Consider the following 16,615-nt stretch of genomic DNA (forward strand, 5'->3'; position numbering starts at 1 on the left):
CCGTACATCAGGGCCACGATTCCTCACCACAGAACAATGGTAGGATTTTACCTTTGGATGCTGAATATTAATTTATACAGGTTTGGATCATTGCTTTGTCAGAAATCGAACAACGTCCCCTACGACAACGGACATGAGCTACGCTGCCCCGCCGCTACCTGCCCCCACTTCCACCAACGTGCACGGCGATGACGACGACTGGAAGCGCTCCCTGAAAGCACCCGAGAAGGACACCCGCTTCCAAACCGAAGACGTCACCAATGTAAAAGGTACGAACGCCCGCCCGCGTGCCATAAACGCACGGCGAGGACCTGACCGTTTGTTTGGTCGCAGGCAACGATTTTGAAGACTACTTTTTAAAGCGAGAGCTGTTGATGGGCATATTCGAGAAAGGCTTTGAACGCCCGTCGCCCATCCAAGAAGAGGCGGTGCCCATCATTTTAGCTGGTCGAAACGTCATGGCCCGGGCAAAGAACGGCACTGGGAAGACCGCCGCGTTCATCATTCCGTGCCTGGAAAAGACCGACACCACGAAAAACCACATACAAGTGATGATCCTTGTCCCTACCCGCGAATTGGCGCTCCAAACTTCGGCCATCGTGAAGGAAATCGGCAAGCACATGGGCGTCGAATGCATGGTGAGCACGGGCGGCACGAGCTTAAAGGACGACATCATGCGTTTGTACAACACGGTTCACATCCTCGTGGGCACCCCTGGCCGCATCATGGACTTGGCCAACAAGGGCGTCGCAGACCTGAGCCAATGCTCGACCGTGATCATGGACGAAGCGGACAAGCTGCTGTCCCCCGAGTTCCAGCCGCTGCTCGAGCAACTGGTCAACCACACGGCGCCAGGGCGGCAGATCTGCCTCTTCAGCGCCACGTTCCCCGTCACGGTCAAGTCGTTCAAGGACAAGTACATTGACAACCCGTACGAGATCAACCTCATGGACGAGCTCACGCTCAAAGGCGTGTCGCAGTTCTACGCGTTTGTGGAGGAGCGTCAAAAGGTGCACTGCCTCAACACGCTCTTCTCCAAGCTCGACATCAACCAGAGCATCATCTTTTGCAACTCGGTGAACCGCGTGGAGCTGCTGGCGAAGAAGGTGACGGAGCTCGGGTTCTCATGCTTTTACATTCACGCCAAGATGAACCAGGCGCACCGCAACCGCGTGTTCCACGAGTTCCGCAACGGCGCCACGCGGCACTTGGTGTGCTCGGACCTGTTTACGCGGGGCATCGACATCCAGACCGTGAACGTTGTGATCAACTTTGACTTTCCGAAAAACTCGGAAACGTACCTCCATCGCATCGGTCGGTCGGGGCGGTTTGGCCACCTCGGGCTTGCAATCAACATGATCACGTACGAAGACCGGTTCAACCTGTACAGAATCGAACAAGAGCTCGGCACGGAGATTCGACCTATCCCGCCCGTGATTGACCGCAACCTGTACTGCAAGTAGAGACCGAGTGCGAGTGGAGTGTTACCCTTAGAGATAGGAACGTAGTTAGGTGCAGGCATGATCGTCGTTTTGGTTCGACAACAACGAGCGAGGAAGAGAAAATCACAGTAAAACACACAAAAAAACAAGGCTACTATGGCCGAAACCCCCCTGTTGGTTGGTCTCAAACAGTTACGTCATCATGATGTACTGTAACGGACATCACGACGTGAGTTGGTGATGCCGACGAGCCAGACCGTGCCGCGCCCGCCGCACTTGCGGAGCGGCAGCCATGTGAACCTCAGCCCCCTCCCGAGCAACCACAACAGCAACAACCTCCGGGAAGCGTTTGTCGTCGATTCAACCGCCGCGGCATCTCCAAAACAGCGCAGTACGGGGCAGCCATCACCCAAGACTAACCATCGTGGCCATACGATGCCGCTGTCCATCCAAGGAGGCGACCATCCTTTTGGTCCACCGAGGGACAGTATGACCAACAACCATATTCACCCAGAGACCAACGCAGACGACACGGAAGAAGACACGGACGCGTTCAAGCGCGCCATGTGGGCCGGCCAGGCCAACATTCTCGTGGCAGTGCGCCTGCGCCCCCAGCTTAAGCACGACCGCGACCGAGGGGAGATTGTCAAAGTCCTCGGGAACAAGGTAGTCGTGGTGTTGGACCCTGGCAACCACAAGGACGTCGTGGGCAAACTGCGACATCGGTCGCGGGAGAAGCGATATGCGTTCGACTATGTGTTTTCTCCGTCGGATGGCCAAGCGACAGTGTACAACAACACGACCAAGTTCCTCATCCACGGCATCCTCCAAGGCTTCAACGCCACAGTGTTTGCGTACGGATGCACGGGCGCGGGCAAAGTACGGCCACCAACCTTGTTGATGTGTCTATATGTGACAGGCGAAAGGAGAAATATGCGATGATGATGGCGATGGAGGTTCAGCATGCAATGGCGATCTTGATTTTGTGGTGGTGTGTAGACGTACACGATGCTCGGGACACCAGACGAGCCGGGGATCATGGCGCTGACCTTGGATGATTTGTTTGGTCACATTGAAGCCAGTCAGTGCAAAGTGCCCAATCTGGTACAGTCAGTTGGATGGTCGATGGACATTTCGTGGTGGTGATAATGATGCCGATGTGGTCAGGTGCAGTACCGGGTGACAGTGTCGTTTTTGGAAGTGTACAACGAAAACATCCGCGACTTGCTCCGGAGCGACCACGACCAAGACACGTACTTGGACCTGCGAGAAGACCCGGTCAAAGGACCTGTCGTGGCCGACTTGTCCGAGATCGTCGCGTCCAACGCGGAAGAAGTGATGCGGCTGCTCCGGCGAGGCAACAAGAACCGGTCGCAGGAGGCCACGGCCGCCAACGCCGTCTCATCTCGAAGCCACGCCGTGCTCCAAGTGTCTGTCGAGCAAACCGAGGCCACACCCGACACGGTGACCGTGCTCAAGGTAGGCCCATGCTGTTCGAACTCGTCAAGATCGTCAGGCATGTGTTTACGTCGGGACTGCAAACGTTAGACGGGAAAGCTGTCGATGATCGACCTGGCGGGCAGCGAACGCGCCGCCGTGACCCAAAATCGGTAGGCAAGAAATCAAGACGTGTGGGGATAATAATGGGTTTACTACGCAGGGGGCTGCGGTTACTCGAAGGGGCCAACATCAACCGGTCGCTGCTGGCACTGGGGAATTGCATCAATGCGCTGGGGGAAAAGGCGAATCGGGGGGCGTTTGTTCCGTACCGAGACAGCAAACTCACGCGGTTGCTCAAGGATTCCCTCGGAGGCAACTGCCGCACCGTCATGATTGCCAACATCAGCATGTCTGTGCTCTCGTTCGAAGAGACGGTCAACACCCTCAAGTATCATGGCATCCTTCCTTCCTCGTCCGTCCATAATGCTGGATCTCATCACGAGGCGCAACGTAGATATGCCAACCGGGCTAAGAACATCAAGACCACCGTGACCAGAAACGTGCTAAACGTGAACCACCACATCTCAGAATACGTGTCTCTTATCGCAAACTTGCGCCAAGAGATCACCAACCTCAAGGCGCAGATGACCCAGCAAGGCATCCCGTCTCCGTCAAGCCATGATCTCAAGGGAAAAGGGTTCAAGAAAGACCTGGACGAGTCCAACAATTCGGCGGGCGAAGGGGGCGGCACCGCGACGATGCGCGAGGTACGTACTTTGATGCTGTCCAGCTTAATTGAGCTCATGGGGGCATGTACTACCAGGCGCGAGTGCAAATCATGAAGTACTTTCACGAACGGATGCTGCTGAGGCGGCAACTGTTGGAGTTGGAAAACAAGGTTTAGAAGTGCATCTATTCAAGTGCCAATCTCATGTAGAGGCGATTTGCGGTAGAACGTGGCCAAGAGCATTGAGATTGGACAGCACCAGCTCGTCGTGGCCGAGCACGAGCGACAGCGCGAAGAAAAAGACGAGGACAAAGCCGCCGCCGTGGACGCCCGCGTCGAGTTTGAAGAGTTTGACGACGAGGCCGACATGGTGGTGGCGAAAATGGAGATCGGACGGCTGCAAGACGACATCAAGGACCTGTCTACAGAGAAGGGCGAGCTCACGCGGAAACTGCGCCTCACGGAGCGCGTGGCGGAGGAGTTCCGGTACCTAGTTGAACATCCCATGTGGATAGATCATCATCATGCAGAATGCGTCGGTAGGGCTGCGCTGGAACACACAATCACAAACGACGAGAAGCGCGAGCTGTTGCTGATGGAATACCGCATCGGCAAGCTCGAGCTGGAGAACATGGAGCTCGAACAGACCCGAACGGTGCAAGAAACCATTTCCCGCGGCAAAGACTTGACCGTGGAAAAGCTCAAACTGCAACTTCGGGTGAGCATTTGAATTGTTTTGCATTTACTTACTTGGGATTGGGTATTGTTTCGATGCTTTAATTCGGATTGGGTAATGGATTTGAGCATTCAATTACCATTGGGTGATGATTTTCACAGTACAAACAATCACCCAATGGGAATTGAATGCTCAAATCCAATACCCAATCCGAATCTTCGAAGTTTGTTTGAAGCATCATTTGGATATTGGATTTGCTTTTGTATTTATTTTGATGAAGTTGTAACAAAATCAGGTATATAATTCGTAGTTTTGTTTTAAATTATATATTTTAAGGAAAAAAAGGAGTTTTTAAATTTATATTTATTTTGATGCTTGAATTCTGATTGGGTCCTTTGTTTGGAGTAGCTGCGGGACAAGATCATTCAAAAGCAACAAGCCATCTTGGACAAGCACGACATTGGCCACGAAGTGCGCTTTGGGATCTTGGACACTTTGGAAGATGCGACCCTCACAGACGGCTTCGACACGCTGCGCTTGTCCATGGAACGCATCAGCTCTCCCGTCGCACTGGCACGACCGGCGGAAGCCGACCGCGGAGGCGTGGTGCTCCCAGACATCTTTAAACAGCCGTCGTTTGTCATGGAGGAGGATCCTGTCAAGTCACCTGTGGGTCGCATGAGCTTGCTGCAATGGCAGAACCAACTGGACAAGGCCGTGCCTCTGAAGGACTCGACGATGAAGGGACCCGCCGTGGACACATCGCTGCTTCCGTCCATCATCTCACGACACAAGAAGAAGAGCGCGCCAGGCCTCTCGGCGCCGTACCTCAAGGTGCTCAAGCATCGACGGAAGCGAAAGTCGTCTGTGAAACCCATCGCGAGTAGTCAGCCCTCACCCCACCCACAACCACCGTGTCAACCTAATTTCTAACATCGCTCCAGGATGACAATGCTCCTGTTCCCATGGAGTGCTGGTACTTACGAAAGAGAACTTGTGGTTCTGATATTGAAGGTACTATTGTGCTTTCGAGTGAAATTTCGTGTTGTGGCGTAGTTGGAATTTAAATCGATTTGATTGGCTACTTCAGACGAGCTCAAAATTATTAGCCAATCAAAACCTTCTCAATGAAATTGAACCAATCAGATCGATTGTGGATCGGTTTGGTCGCGCGATTCCCTCCCCCAAATTTGTATCAAATCGACAATACTTGGATTTTGACGATACCGTATGCCGAGTTCCTATGTAAAACAATTCGACCCGGAGCACCTTAAAGCCACGCCGCGAGTGCGTCGACACCGGAGCTTTCGATCTTGGAGGCAGCGTCGATGTCAACGACATCGCCACTGCTGTTGACAATCACGACGGTGGGAATGCCGCCCACGCGGTCGGTCACGCCGACAGTTTCCATCTCTTTCTTGGCGCAGACTTGGTACTGGAGCAGTATCATAGTATCATACATTGGAACATGTTGTTGGTTGCCGTACCTTTCGCTTCAACTCATCGCGAAGGGTGTCGTGGAATGGGATTGCAAGCCACGGCCCTTGCTTGTCGCGAAAGTGAGCGAGTTGGTCGTCCTCCGTCGCGTCCGAGCTCACGAATACGATGTCCAGTTGGTGGGTTTGGGCGTTCACTTTGCTGTAAAAGTCGTTCAACTTTGGCTGGAAGTCGCGGCAGTCAGGGCACCAGTCCGCCTGCACTCGAAGCCATCCATCAAGTCATGTGAGCTTCCATGAACCCCGAAGCATGCATGGTGAATGGTCTTCCTACCGCAAAGTACAAAGCCAGCGTCTTGGCCACGGGCTCTTGGATGGCGCCGGCGGCATTGACCAGCTTGGTTTGCTTCATGAAGTGCGTCATGTGTCGTCCAAAAACCGAGAATAGTGCATTATTTTCACCGTACATAATCCTCGATATGGATTGGTCCACTATATCTGTAAATCGGTAAAATTCGAGCATTTGATTGGCTTTAAAAAATCGTATCGTCTGTGGAGATCAGATGGAAGCGAGCTATTTCAACCAATCAGATCGATGTGATTGGATAAGGACAAAACGAGCTAACCCGATGGCGAAACCGACAACCCACCCCCAAAACGTGCGATGTACGAAATCCTAATTCCCTTAATGAGTACTCCGCATCTGTAACTGACACGCCATGTTTGCGCCAAGAATAGATCGTCGGGCCATTCGAGGGTTCGTTTCCTCAGTGTGGGTTGGTTCAACAGACCGTCTGTTGCGCAGCCGCAGCGCCGACACATTCCTGAAGCGAGTATGAGCGACCACCGTCGTCGGAAGCTCCTTCTGGCGCAGAAAGTCGACCGCTACGACGGCCAGTCGATCTTCGTCAACGGCGAACTGCGCTACGAGCTCGGCGGGTACCTCGGTGGTGGCACCGCTGGCGTGTACGTCCACGCGATCCCGCTCTACTCGTCACGTCACCATGGCATTCATTCGTAGGGTCTACGAAGCGTTCTGTCCTTCCACAAAACAGGTATATCATTCTTTCCACATCGCATCGACATGGCGGCCTCACGGTGCCTTGATACTTAGCATGTAGCTCTCAAGATCCTCAACCCCATCGGGTACAAACTCATGCCGACGTCACTCCTGGCGCGCTGTCTTGTGGCCATCAAAGGTCGTCAAATGGAACCAGAAGTCGCCACCGGACTTCAGCCCATGCGCACCGAGTACATCCTCCTTTCCATCATAATATGCTTGTTCTGATCTAAGTCGACATGACTGCAGGCACGTGTGGTGGCTGGTGCACCAATCGTCCAAGCAAGCGATAGCGGCCTACGAAGATCCGCGGTCGGGGGCCGTGAAAGAGCTCACGCTGCCGCGCTGCATCGAAGTATGGGGCACGTCCTTTGACGCGGGTGATGACGACGACGCGTCACCTACCGTTCGAGACGTGGCCGTCAAGGGCCAAGTGTTCAAGATCCCCGTTGTGCCCAAGAAATTTGTCAAGTTTGCACGCAACCGGTGCTCGATCTATCGGTAAAACTCCCAGTTTTTCCCATGAAGTCATCTCTTATCTACTCGTATGTCTTGGGCACCGCAGGGAAATTTCCAACATGTCTGAGCTGGACGCGCATGTCAACGTGCTGCGGCTGGACGACACGTTGGAACTGCAGCAGGACAGCAAATGCACCATCTTCCTCGTGCTCGAGCTTGCGGCGGGCGGCGAGCTCTTCGACCGGATCAAGCTCGACTGCGGCACGGACGAGGCGACCGCGCGGGGCTACTTCAAGCAGCTCGTGTCCGGCGTGGCGTTCTGCCACGACTCGGGCGTGTGCCACCGCGACCTAAAGCCGGAGAACCTGCTCTTGGCCGACAACGAGGAGCTGTCGACGTTGAAAATCGCCGACTTTGGTTTGTCCGCCATCTTTTCCATCACAGAATACACCAACGGAGATGCGGCCACGGCCATCCGCCGCCTCCGGTCCGTCGTCGGATCGCCCCATTACGTGGCCCCCGAAGTGCTACAAGACGCGTCCGGCCAGGGCTACGACGGCGCCAAGGCGGACGCGTGGTCCATCGGCGTGATTCTGTACGCCATGCTGGCCGGCAAGCTGCCTTTCGGGAAGGATCTACTCAAGTGTATCCGGTTCGACCGGTTCAAAAAGTGGTCACTGCAGACCAAGTACGACGACGATGTGGAAGACCCGGCGCAAGATGTCGCCGCCACCGCCGTGGACTTTCCCGAGTGGTTCTTCCCCGCGCACTTCTCGTACGATGTCAAGGCGTTGCTGGCGCAGCTCATGTACCCTGATCCGTGTCTCCGGCTGTCTGTGGACGAGGCCAGCAAGCATCGGTGGGTGCTGGATCGGCCAAGACGGGGGGGGGTGGAGCGGCCTGGCGGGGAGGGCTTGCAGCATGGAACAAGTTCGTTTGTCGGCGAAGGAAACGAGAAAGGGGTGGTGAAAGCACCCACGGGGGACTTGAACAATCCATTTCAGGACAAGGCGGAGGACGCGATGCATCGATGGCCCCATCAAGCGCAGCACCACCATGGCACCGGACACATTGTACGCAACATGCACAACTTGCACGTGTCCTTGACGTCACCGCCGCCACCCGTGGCGACGTCGGGGGTTCGGAAAACCACCTCGTCGTTGTTCCAACAGGTCGTGTCGCCGCCATCGTTGACCTGCTCCAACTCGAATTCGTCCCATCGGGGCCTTGGGCTGCATCGTCCTGGGTACATGCCGTCGGTGGATGAATCCAGCCCCCTCCACACTCCCAAGCACCAACAAGATCGACAGGATCAAGCGGCAGAGTGCAAGACCTGCAAGCGCACCAACTGCAGCTGCGATGAAGCCGAGGTTGCCGCGGTGGTCAAGAGCGATCCATTCTTGTCGCCACCGATGGCGCCTCTTGAAGACCCCGTCTCAGGCAGCAACCTGTCCCCGACATCCTTTTCGTTGTCTACGTGGTAATTTAATACACGCGTCCATTCGCATAGACAGACCATCGAGTTGCTTGCTGGCTGTGGTTTCCGCCGACATGTGCAAGGTGAAAATATAGGATCACTTGGTTATCCGGGAAAAAAGGACATTCTTTATCCGGATGACGTTGGGCGAATTGATTGGAGCGCAAAACCAGAGTTCAACTTGACAGCAACTGACGATGGGACGCGGAAAGAAGAATGGCACGAGCTTGGGGAAGACCCTCATGAAGACGGGTGCGAAGCCTGTGAAGAAGGAGATCCAGTCCAGGTAGATCTGTCAATGACGATGCTAGCAGAAGTTCATGCTCATGATGTAGTGCGGGTAAACACGTGGCAGTTGCCGACGGAGGTGACGCGACGGCGCAGTTGGCGTCCTACTTGGAAGGCTCGTCTCTCGTACGCGATAGAGTTGCCACATGCAGTTCGGATACTTATGTCGTGGATAGGACGATTTCTTGGCCAACGCAACGTTGGCAAACCGCGAATTTGTAGCGGAAAAGGAGCGCATTGTCGTGCTGGAATCCCACGGCGGCCCCACGCTCGCGACCGCGTACGTCCGCCTTGCCATCCACAGCAATGAAGGAGCTCATGGATATGGTGATAGGGATCTGGCCACGCTGCCGTCGATGGATTTCGCGGAAATGAAGGTGCCGCGTCGGCCCAAGTGGGACGCGACCACCACGGCCGCCGAGCTCAACTTGCACGAACGCGAAAGTTTCCTCAGCTGGCGCCGCGACATTGCACTGTACGTCACGTGTCGATGGGGGGTATTCCATGTGCATTGTGTGACCATGATGATGCAGCTTGGAAGCAGCCGCCGAGGCGCGCGAAGTCACCCCGTTCGAAAAGAACTTGGAAGTGTGGCGTCAGTTGTGGCGCGTGATCGAGCGCAGTGATATTGTCGTGCAAATTGTGGATGCCCGCAACCCCCTCTTTTACCGGTGCGTCCAGTTTGCAATATTGTCCCTGAAATCTCAAAACGAATCATGGCAGGTCCATGGACTTGGAACGGTATGTCAAGGAAGTGGACGAGAACAAGCAAGTGATGCTAATCGTCAACAAGTCGGACTTTCTGACCCCCGCCCAACGGTATGCCCCCCCCTTCACCCCCCCTTTCTCCCCATGGCTGGCTCATATAGAGCAACGTACTTAGCGTGGCGTGGGCCGACTACTTTAAGGACCAAGCCGTCGACTTTGTGTTTTTCTCGGCGAAAGAAGCGCAAGAGTTGCTGGACGCAGAGTATAAACAGGCGAACGTTGCGCTAGGATCATCGTCCGACGACGAAGAAGACGAAGAAGACAGTGAAGAAGAAGTGGAGGGGGGCGAAGTGGAGGAGGTCGTGGCTGTGCCAAACGCGCCCGTGGCTGCGCTCGAGCGAGAAGACTGCAAGGTGCTGACCCGCGAAGACCTGCTAGAGTACATGGAGACCCGCGCCAAGGCCGTGTTTGCCAAGGTGGGGCTGCGATCTGAAGACCGGGGACTGGTCAAGTTTGGGATGGTGGGCTTCCCCAACGTCGGCAAGAGCTCGGCCATTAACGCCCTTCTGGGCGCATCTAACTTTGCACACCACGCGCAGCGCGTGGCCGTGGGGGCCACTCCAGGCAAAACCAAGCACTTTCAGGTACTACTACCTCATGAACACAACAATATTTGTATATTGCTAGTGGGGATGCTGATTCAACTGAGTAGACGCTTGCGTTGTCGGATACGATCATGCTGTGTGATTGCCCTGGGCTGGTCTTTCCGAGCTTTGTCAACTCTAAGGCGGAGATGCTTTGCTGCGGCGTCCTGCCCATCGCCCAACTCCGCGACCACGTTCGTACGTGTTTGCTATCCTCTATGATTTTATATCGTGCACGAATTAATATGTGATGGGTACTAGCGCCGTGTGAACTCGTGGCCCGCCGCATCCCCCGCGTGGTGTTTGAAAAAACGTATGGCATCAAAGTACCCGTGCCCAACACGGGCAAATACAACGACCCTGTCAACGTATACTCGGTGTTGGAAGTGTATGCCCGCGCCCGCGGGTTCACCACTACCGGCAAGGTAATAACCTGTGATACTTTATATACCCACCAGCCTGACCATGTTTGTGGAATAGAGTGGACCTGACACGTCGCGGGCGGCGCGCGTGCTCCTTCGCGACTACGTGATGGGCAAGCTGCTGTACTGCCACCCGCCGCCGACGGTTGACGTGGCGGACGCGGCGTTCAACCCGCTGGAACTGGCCAAAGATTTCATCGGCGGCGCCGCCGAGGTGCTGTTGGCGCACGAAGATGAAGAAGGCAAGCCGACGGGGTTCGACCTGGCCGGGGCCGAAAGCAAGCGCGTGCTGAGTAAAAGGTGCGGACTAAATAGAGGATAGTAGTTGACCAGTGGCGGGTAGATTGAAGCGGCACGGGAAGAAGGGCCGCAAAGGTCGGGATAAAAACCCATACGAAGACATGGACAACGCCGCCAACGCCGTGACGGCCCACGTGTCTCGGGGCAAGAAGATCGACAGGAGGGAGAAGGCGTTCACGCGGGTCACGCTGCCCCACCATGTCACGTACAATCCCACCACGGCGCAATGAGTAATAAGTATCATACCACTTCCGATTGTGTTATTGGACTAATAATTAATAACCAAGTAACGCTATCATAACTGGAGTAAGTTACTACACAATCGTCGACATATCATGTCCAGTGTTGGGCAGGACTTGATGTTGTACTCGTATAATGGTGTGTTTCCTTTATAGTTTTCTATGATTATAACTATTCCTGTAGTATTATTATGAATAGTATACTATTAATAGCACTACTGTAGTAATATATAACTAGTACTACTAGAATACTAATATCAATAGGATAAGAATTGCCACCCAAAGACTATCATCACAACATCCCCAACTTGAGTATTACTGTATGTTATGGTTTGAACGCATTCAGCAGTCGACACCACGCTTGGGCTCCATGGACGGTATCTGTGATGCGGAACGACCCCGACGTCTATGTCAACCACGACCCTTGAAAACACATATACTCTATATATCGATCGTACGTATCGAATGTCAAAGGTCGACGTGTTCTTGGGTACGATGTGGATGGCGTTGGTGCCCCACTGGAACACTTGGGGCGGCTGGTTCTTGGCGTCCGACACGATGAGGCGGCCGTGGGTTGTGAACATGAGTCCCCGCGCCTTCTTGGTGAAGAGCGACCCGTGCAGCTTGACGTCGGCCTGCAGCAGAATGCCCTCGTTGTTCTCTAAAATCGAACTAGACGATGTAGTGGTCGAGTGTCTCCTCGCAGACGTTGGAGGACTAGGGTCTCTCTGCGGCTGATCGTGGTGACTATATATATATAGTTAGCACGACAACGTACGACCAACCATAGTTTGGCTAAATAAATATATATATATATATATATATACATACATGGGATGGTGGCGGGGGTCGTCGGCGAGCAACGGCGTCGCTCCAAACACGTCGTTGAGGACGTTCGCAAGACTCCAGTTGGGGGACGCGCCATCCTACGACAAAATAGAATCAAATATATATATATATATATATCATGGGGGACTAATAATCATGATACTATGTTCGATCATCATAATATTCAGCATCATACTACCATGGTGGGTGTCGGAAGGTGAGTCTTGTCGGGCACGACGGGGGGGGTGGCGGTGGAAATGCCGGTCCAGTCGACGCCTTCAAAGAACGGATGCGCCTGGATGGTGTCGTAATCGGTGAGGCGGGCATCGAGGTCCAGCACCAGCAGCCGCCGGATGAGGTCCCGCGCCGCCTCGGGGACGTGCGCCGGGAACTCCATGGCGTCGCTGTCGTGCGAGAGGATTTGCTGGAACGTCAAAAAGTCGTTTTCGCCTCGAAATGGCGGACGACCGGTCAGCATCTATTGGTTGTCAGCATCTATTGGTTGCATTTCGCCACTTGGACACGACCAAAGTATAACTATACCTGGAAAAGGATGCACCCCACGGCCCACAGGTCGCTGCCCTCGCACGCAGGCAAGTCGTTGAGCACTTCGGGGGACAAGTACTCGGCCGTGCCGCAAAAGTTGGTCGCGTGCTCGTTCGAGTCGGCAATCTGCAGCAACGTCAACTTGAATATATCACGTATCACGGAATAATATATATATTTATATATATTGTTGGGTTTATTCCAAACGTGCCATTTGAATCATCACACAACCAAATGTGCAGAATATTTAGCCAATCAGATGATACTATTGTACGAAAACGTACGTCGTTTCCACCCATCAACATCGAAATAGTGTGTGGGACTAAAACTAGTGGAATCAACGACATCACTGGAAAATCGTTTTCATACAAAATTAAAATCCTGATTTTTGGCTGAAAGGGCAATATATATATATTGCCCTATGAGCCAAAATTTATATTAAATGTGCAGAAGTCATACTATTATTTCCCATGCATTTCAACCAACCAGTCATGTGTCGACACTTACCGTGGCCGTGCCAAAATCGGTCACTTTCAAGTGCCCATGTTCCCTGCGACGTTGTCGACGTGAAATAGTGTGATACGGCAATAACAATGGGGGGTACGTACGTGAAGAGAATGTTGTCGGGCTTGAGGTCTCGGTGGATGATGTGCTAATATCGTGCCGTTGGGCGGGAGAATAGAAACGAAGGCAGACACGTACGTTGCTGTGGATGTACCGCAGGGCCACAATCAATTGCGCCATGTAAAACTGAACCACAGCAACGCTGCATGCCGTATCCACTGCGCCTTGGGCCTTGGCGGCATCGCGCTCCTTGCTACAAACTATGTCGTCAAGCCATCGGAGGATGGAAACGTGCTCGCGGTGGTACCAAATATGCGACAGCAACTCTCCACCGCGACACAGCTCCATGACCATGTACAAGCTCTCGTCGTCCTGATGGCAATGTGTGATGAGAGACACGAGAACGACATCGCGTACCTTGAAGCTGCAGTAAAACTTGACAATGTTTGGATGGGACAGCTTGGACATGACCTGCCGCTCCATCACGACAAACGGCACCTTCTTGTGCTTCTTGATAAACTCCTGGTCCATCACTTTCACGGCAAAGTTGGCCTTGGTCTTCTTGAATTGCGCGTGGTACACCTTCGCAAACGAACCTTGGCCGAGCACGGACCCAAACACAAAGTCGCCGGGTGTCATGGCAGCCCGCGCTTGCGACGATGAAGATGACGAGTTTGGTGCCGACGATGAAGACGACGAGTTGGGTGTCGACGAGGACGCGGTGCGGGAAGGAGTCGTCGCGGACACCATAGGCAGGCAGGTCGAAAGAAGGTTACTGAGCGGCGATCGGTGCGGCAGAGGTGGCAATAATGTACCCATCTTATTACACACAACTCCATACAAACTCCCAGATAGCCGAAAAACTGCAATATTAAATACCACAGTGTATCCAATGTCAAAGGACGTACAAGGTAAGTTGAAGTGAGACACGTCCAACCGCAGCGACACACATCCGCAATGGTCGTCTGGTGACGAGGATGCAAGTGCTCTAGACGAACGAATGGGGCGAGAGCGCGATGTTGCCCCATGTGCGAGAGAGTTCCACGTGAGTTAGTACATGGACAGCCGACGGGCACATGGCTGGGACGTCCGGAAAACCGTATTATAGGCACAGACATCCGGATAAACTGCACTTTGCATCAGGGTGAGGGAGCATGGATCAGTTTGTCGCGGCGGTGTTTGCAGACAGGGACGTGGTCTCGTACATTGGTCACAGCACTGCGTTGGAATGGATGGTCTGGTTCCGACCGTCGGCTTCGCTTGATTCGATGCACTTGAGTGTGTACGTGCGTCGAAAGGTTGACCAGGTGGACTACCAAGCGTTGGAACTCACCGTCACGCTCGACACCCTGCAAGCTCATGTATGTGCGTGAGGTTCCCTGACGACAGCATGACCATGTATAGATGAATGACCTTGGTGTAACAAGCGACTTGTCGTCGTTTGCGCTTCCGTTCAAGGTATTGAACGACCCACGCTTGCCTGCCGCCTTGACTTTTCCAGTAGACCGCTGCGTTGTCGTCTGCTCGCAACCTTGACGTCGACATTGACGACAACGGCACAGTCCTCGTTGAAATTACATATGTGTTTGGTCATTCGCTGACTCGAAAGGGTTCGTTTGCGCTACCTACGATCTCCCTTCCCAGCACTCCCTCGCCATTTGCCTATGTAGGGGTGTTCTCGATGCCGCCATCCACACCAAGCGCTACTGTTCCGAGCCACGTCGTGGATCTCTTGAGGTCCTTACGCTCCATCCTCGTTGAAACCACCGAGGTATGATGCACTTGATGCATTCCAACTCATACTGAACGCTATACGTATACATGCAGGAGCAAACATCCCGCCGAGCGCGACGTTCGACGTTATTGCTATCCACAGCTGCAATGCCGATCCAGCTCGCAACGACTAGCTCCCCACCTCCCACTGTGGTCAAGCGCAAGCCAGCTCTTCCTCTCGGAGCCAGGTTCTGGACACTAACGACCAAGTTGTTCCTGGCTTGGTATGCTCACGAGTGTACACGTCATAGGCGCAAAGTGGCCCGGGGCGCCAAGTTTGCAGACGACGACGAATAACGACATACAAGTAGTACTACTGTAGTATATGACCCGTTGCAGTTTCTACACTTGCACTTCGGTCGAGAGAGGTCGGCGGCTGGTTCGAGGAGACTCGAGTGGTTCGTCTTGAGGCGCCAGACCTTCGAGCACCGCCATGACACGGTCATTGTTACGCAGGACCGCGGACGCATACGCATTCCGATTCGACTAGAAACGAAGTCATCAACGTGAAGGGAAACACAGCAAGACCCGTACGTCGTCCTTGGCGGCAGGGTCCGCCCCCGCGTTGAGAAGCAGGGAACAAGCGCCTACTTGGTTCTTCTTGGCAGCTACAATCAATGGCGTCGAGTGGTTCTACCCAACAAACTGTTAATCCATGGTGTCAGACATACCTACTAAAGCAGTTAGAAGTTAGTTACCTTGTCCTGGACATTCACGTTGGCGTTGGCTCGGACGAGGGCCGCCACGACGTCTGTGTTGTCGTGCGTGCAGTAGCAAGCGTGATGCAGCGGAGTCGACAGTTGCTACAGAGAGAGCTCACATTCAGAGCGAAACGACGCACATATGTGACAGAGTACATTGTTGAGCTCGTCGACGGAAGCGCCAGCATCGAGCAGCACCTGCACGGTGGCTGCGCAGCCTGCCATGGCCGCGGCATGAAGCGGAGTGTTTCCAAATTGATTCTTGGCGTTGATCATTGACCAAGTGGACTGCCCGCCTTTTCGCTGGGGGTCTTTGGACTTTTCGTTCATGTCCTCTTCCATGTGCTGGTCTTTGAATCGCAGCAAGACGCGCACAATGTCAGGGTTTTTGCGGAAGCTGGCTTCATGCAGAGGACTGTTGGCGTCCTACGAAAGGTCTTGATGTTATGAGGAACCTGTGTACTCCGAGTAGAGGAACCACCATACAGGGGTGCGCAAGGCTGAAATATCCGCCCCGCCTTCCAACAGAGCCTCCACAGTATCAATATGGCCGCCCACGATCGCAGCAATCAAAGGCGTAGACCCATACTAGGTCATCAAGAATATTTGTTGTTACATTAGGGATCTGCCAGAAGGACAATCGCACGCACCTGCGCACGTTGGTGGAAGTTGACATCCGCATCCTTTTCCTGCAGCAGCTTCTTCACTCGTTCCGTCGCGCCTTCCGCCGCCGCCTCGTACAGCCACTCGGTCTGCTTGGTCACGATTCGGTTGGCGCTCATGGGGTGAGAACAAAAATGTGAAACGGCTGAAACGCTTTACAAGTATTCTATCCATTTTGCTTGTATATTAATTTAGCGAGTGTATATTATTTAACAAGTGGGT

The 16,615-nt window shown here is 53.8% G+C and overlaps 8 protein-coding genes across 14 annotated transcripts; 5 read left to right on the forward strand and 3 right to left on the reverse strand.

Moving 5' to 3' along the window:
- The first annotated feature begins 51 nt into the window (after positions 1-51).
- On the forward strand, positions 52-1,621 carry H257_06297 (DEAD-box ATP-dependent RNA helicase 8). The gene is made up of 2 exons (XM_009831479.1): positions 52-269; positions 334-1,621. The coding sequence occupies exons 1-2, from the start codon at positions 134-136 to the stop codon at positions 1,461-1,463; spliced, it is 1,266 nt and encodes a 421-aa protein (XP_009829781.1). The 5' UTR covers positions 52-133; the 3' UTR covers positions 1,464-1,621.
- A 28-nt stretch (positions 1,622-1,649) lies between these two features.
- Positions 1,650-5,284, forward strand: H257_06298 (hypothetical protein). Of its 4 annotated transcripts, none has more exons than XM_009831481.1 (10): positions 1,650-2,321; positions 2,442-2,546; positions 2,616-2,921; positions 2,991-3,052; positions 3,103-3,330; positions 3,397-3,649; positions 3,706-3,780; positions 3,836-4,095; positions 4,140-4,327; positions 4,694-5,284. In XM_009831481.1, the coding sequence occupies exons 1-9, from the start codon at positions 1,683-1,685 to the stop codon at positions 4,150-4,152; spliced, it is 1,941 nt and encodes a 646-aa protein (XP_009829783.1). In that variant the 5' UTR covers positions 1,650-1,682; the 3' UTR covers positions 4,153-4,327; positions 4,694-5,284. The 4 variants fall into 4 exon arrangements, with proteins under 4 accessions (XP_009829783.1, XP_009829784.1, XP_009829785.1 ...); XM_009831482.1 differs by having other exon boundaries at positions 4,153-4,327; XM_009831483.1 differs by having other exon boundaries at positions 1,657-2,321; positions 2,610-2,921.
- Positions 5,285-5,473: 189 nt separating this feature from the next.
- H257_06299 (hypothetical protein) lies at positions 5,474-6,160 on the reverse strand. The gene is made up of 3 exons (XM_009831484.1): positions 6,056-6,160; positions 5,773-5,979; positions 5,474-5,720 (listed from the first exon to the last, which is right to left on the reverse strand). Exons 1-3 carry the CDS (start codon positions 6,143-6,145, stop codon positions 5,556-5,558), a joined length of 462 nt encoding a protein of 153 aa, XP_009829786.1. The 5' UTR covers positions 6,146-6,160; the 3' UTR covers positions 5,474-5,555.
- Positions 6,161-6,462: 302 nt separating this feature from the next.
- H257_06300 (CAMK protein kinase) lies at positions 6,463-8,791 on the forward strand. The gene is made up of 5 exons (XM_009831485.1): positions 6,463-6,687; positions 6,743-6,776; positions 6,836-6,972; positions 7,031-7,282; positions 7,347-8,791. Exons 1-5 carry the CDS (start codon positions 6,557-6,559, stop codon positions 8,722-8,724), a joined length of 1,932 nt encoding a protein of 643 aa, XP_009829787.1. The 5' UTR covers positions 6,463-6,556; the 3' UTR covers positions 8,725-8,791.
- A 106-nt stretch (positions 8,792-8,897) lies between these two features.
- Positions 8,898-11,384, forward strand: H257_06301. 2 transcript variants are annotated; one of them, XM_009831486.1, is made up of 11 exons: positions 8,898-9,003; positions 9,053-9,131; positions 9,182-9,285; positions 9,340-9,480; positions 9,539-9,676; positions 9,729-9,824; positions 9,889-10,357; positions 10,426-10,555; positions 10,619-10,782; positions 10,838-11,079; positions 11,123-11,384. In XM_009831486.1, the coding sequence occupies exons 1-11, from the start codon at positions 8,915-8,917 to the stop codon at positions 11,307-11,309; spliced, it is 1,839 nt and encodes a 612-aa protein (XP_009829788.1). In that variant the 5' UTR covers positions 8,898-8,914; the 3' UTR covers positions 11,310-11,384. The 2 variants fall into 2 exon arrangements, with proteins under 2 accessions (XP_009829788.1, XP_009829789.1); XM_009831487.1 differs by having other exon boundaries at positions 10,838-11,384.
- A 221-nt stretch (positions 11,385-11,605) lies between these two features.
- On the reverse strand, positions 11,606-14,076 carry H257_06302 (AGC/PDK1 protein kinase; the record flags this gene model as incomplete). Its single annotated transcript, XM_009831488.1, has 10 exons — positions 11,606-11,724; positions 11,777-12,065; positions 12,150-12,244; positions 12,346-12,624; positions 12,690-12,818; positions 13,200-13,242; positions 13,301-13,344; positions 13,395-13,509; positions 13,564-13,628; positions 13,674-14,076. Coding segments are annotated over 10 exons (1,543 nt in total), but the record flags the coding sequence as incomplete, so codon positions are not given.
- A 322-nt stretch (positions 14,077-14,398) lies between these two features.
- On the forward strand, positions 14,399-15,696 carry H257_06303 (hypothetical protein). 3 transcript variants are annotated; one of them, XM_009831490.1, is made up of 6 exons: positions 14,399-14,617; positions 14,661-14,714; positions 14,761-14,866; positions 14,927-15,027; positions 15,084-15,217; positions 15,281-15,696. In XM_009831490.1, exons 1-6 carry the CDS (start codon positions 14,411-14,413, stop codon positions 15,324-15,326), a joined length of 648 nt encoding a protein of 215 aa, XP_009829792.1. In that variant the 5' UTR covers positions 14,399-14,410; the 3' UTR covers positions 15,327-15,696. The 3 variants fall into 3 exon arrangements, with proteins under 3 accessions (XP_009829792.1, XP_009829791.1, XP_009829793.1); XM_009831489.1 differs by having other exon boundaries at positions 14,402-14,617; positions 14,761-15,027; positions 15,281-15,366; XM_009831491.1 differs by having other exon boundaries at positions 14,402-14,714; positions 14,761-15,027; positions 15,281-15,366.
- On the reverse strand, positions 15,372-16,512 carry H257_06304 (hypothetical protein; the record flags this gene model as incomplete). The annotated part of the gene is made up of 6 exons (XM_009831492.1): positions 15,372-15,515; positions 15,564-15,662; positions 15,728-15,832; positions 15,887-16,156; positions 16,217-16,318; positions 16,381-16,512. 6 exons carry the CDS (start codon positions 16,510-16,512, stop codon positions 15,372-15,374), a joined length of 852 nt encoding a protein of 283 aa, XP_009829794.1.
- Positions 16,513-16,615: the final 103 nt, after the last annotated feature.

This window comes from Aphanomyces astaci (assembly GCF_000520075.1).
Source record: "Aphanomyces astaci strain APO3 unplaced genomic scaffold supercont1.12, whole genome shotgun sequence".
NCBI lineage: Eukaryota > Oomycota > Saprolegniomycetes > Saprolegniales > Verrucalvaceae > Aphanomyces > Aphanomyces astaci.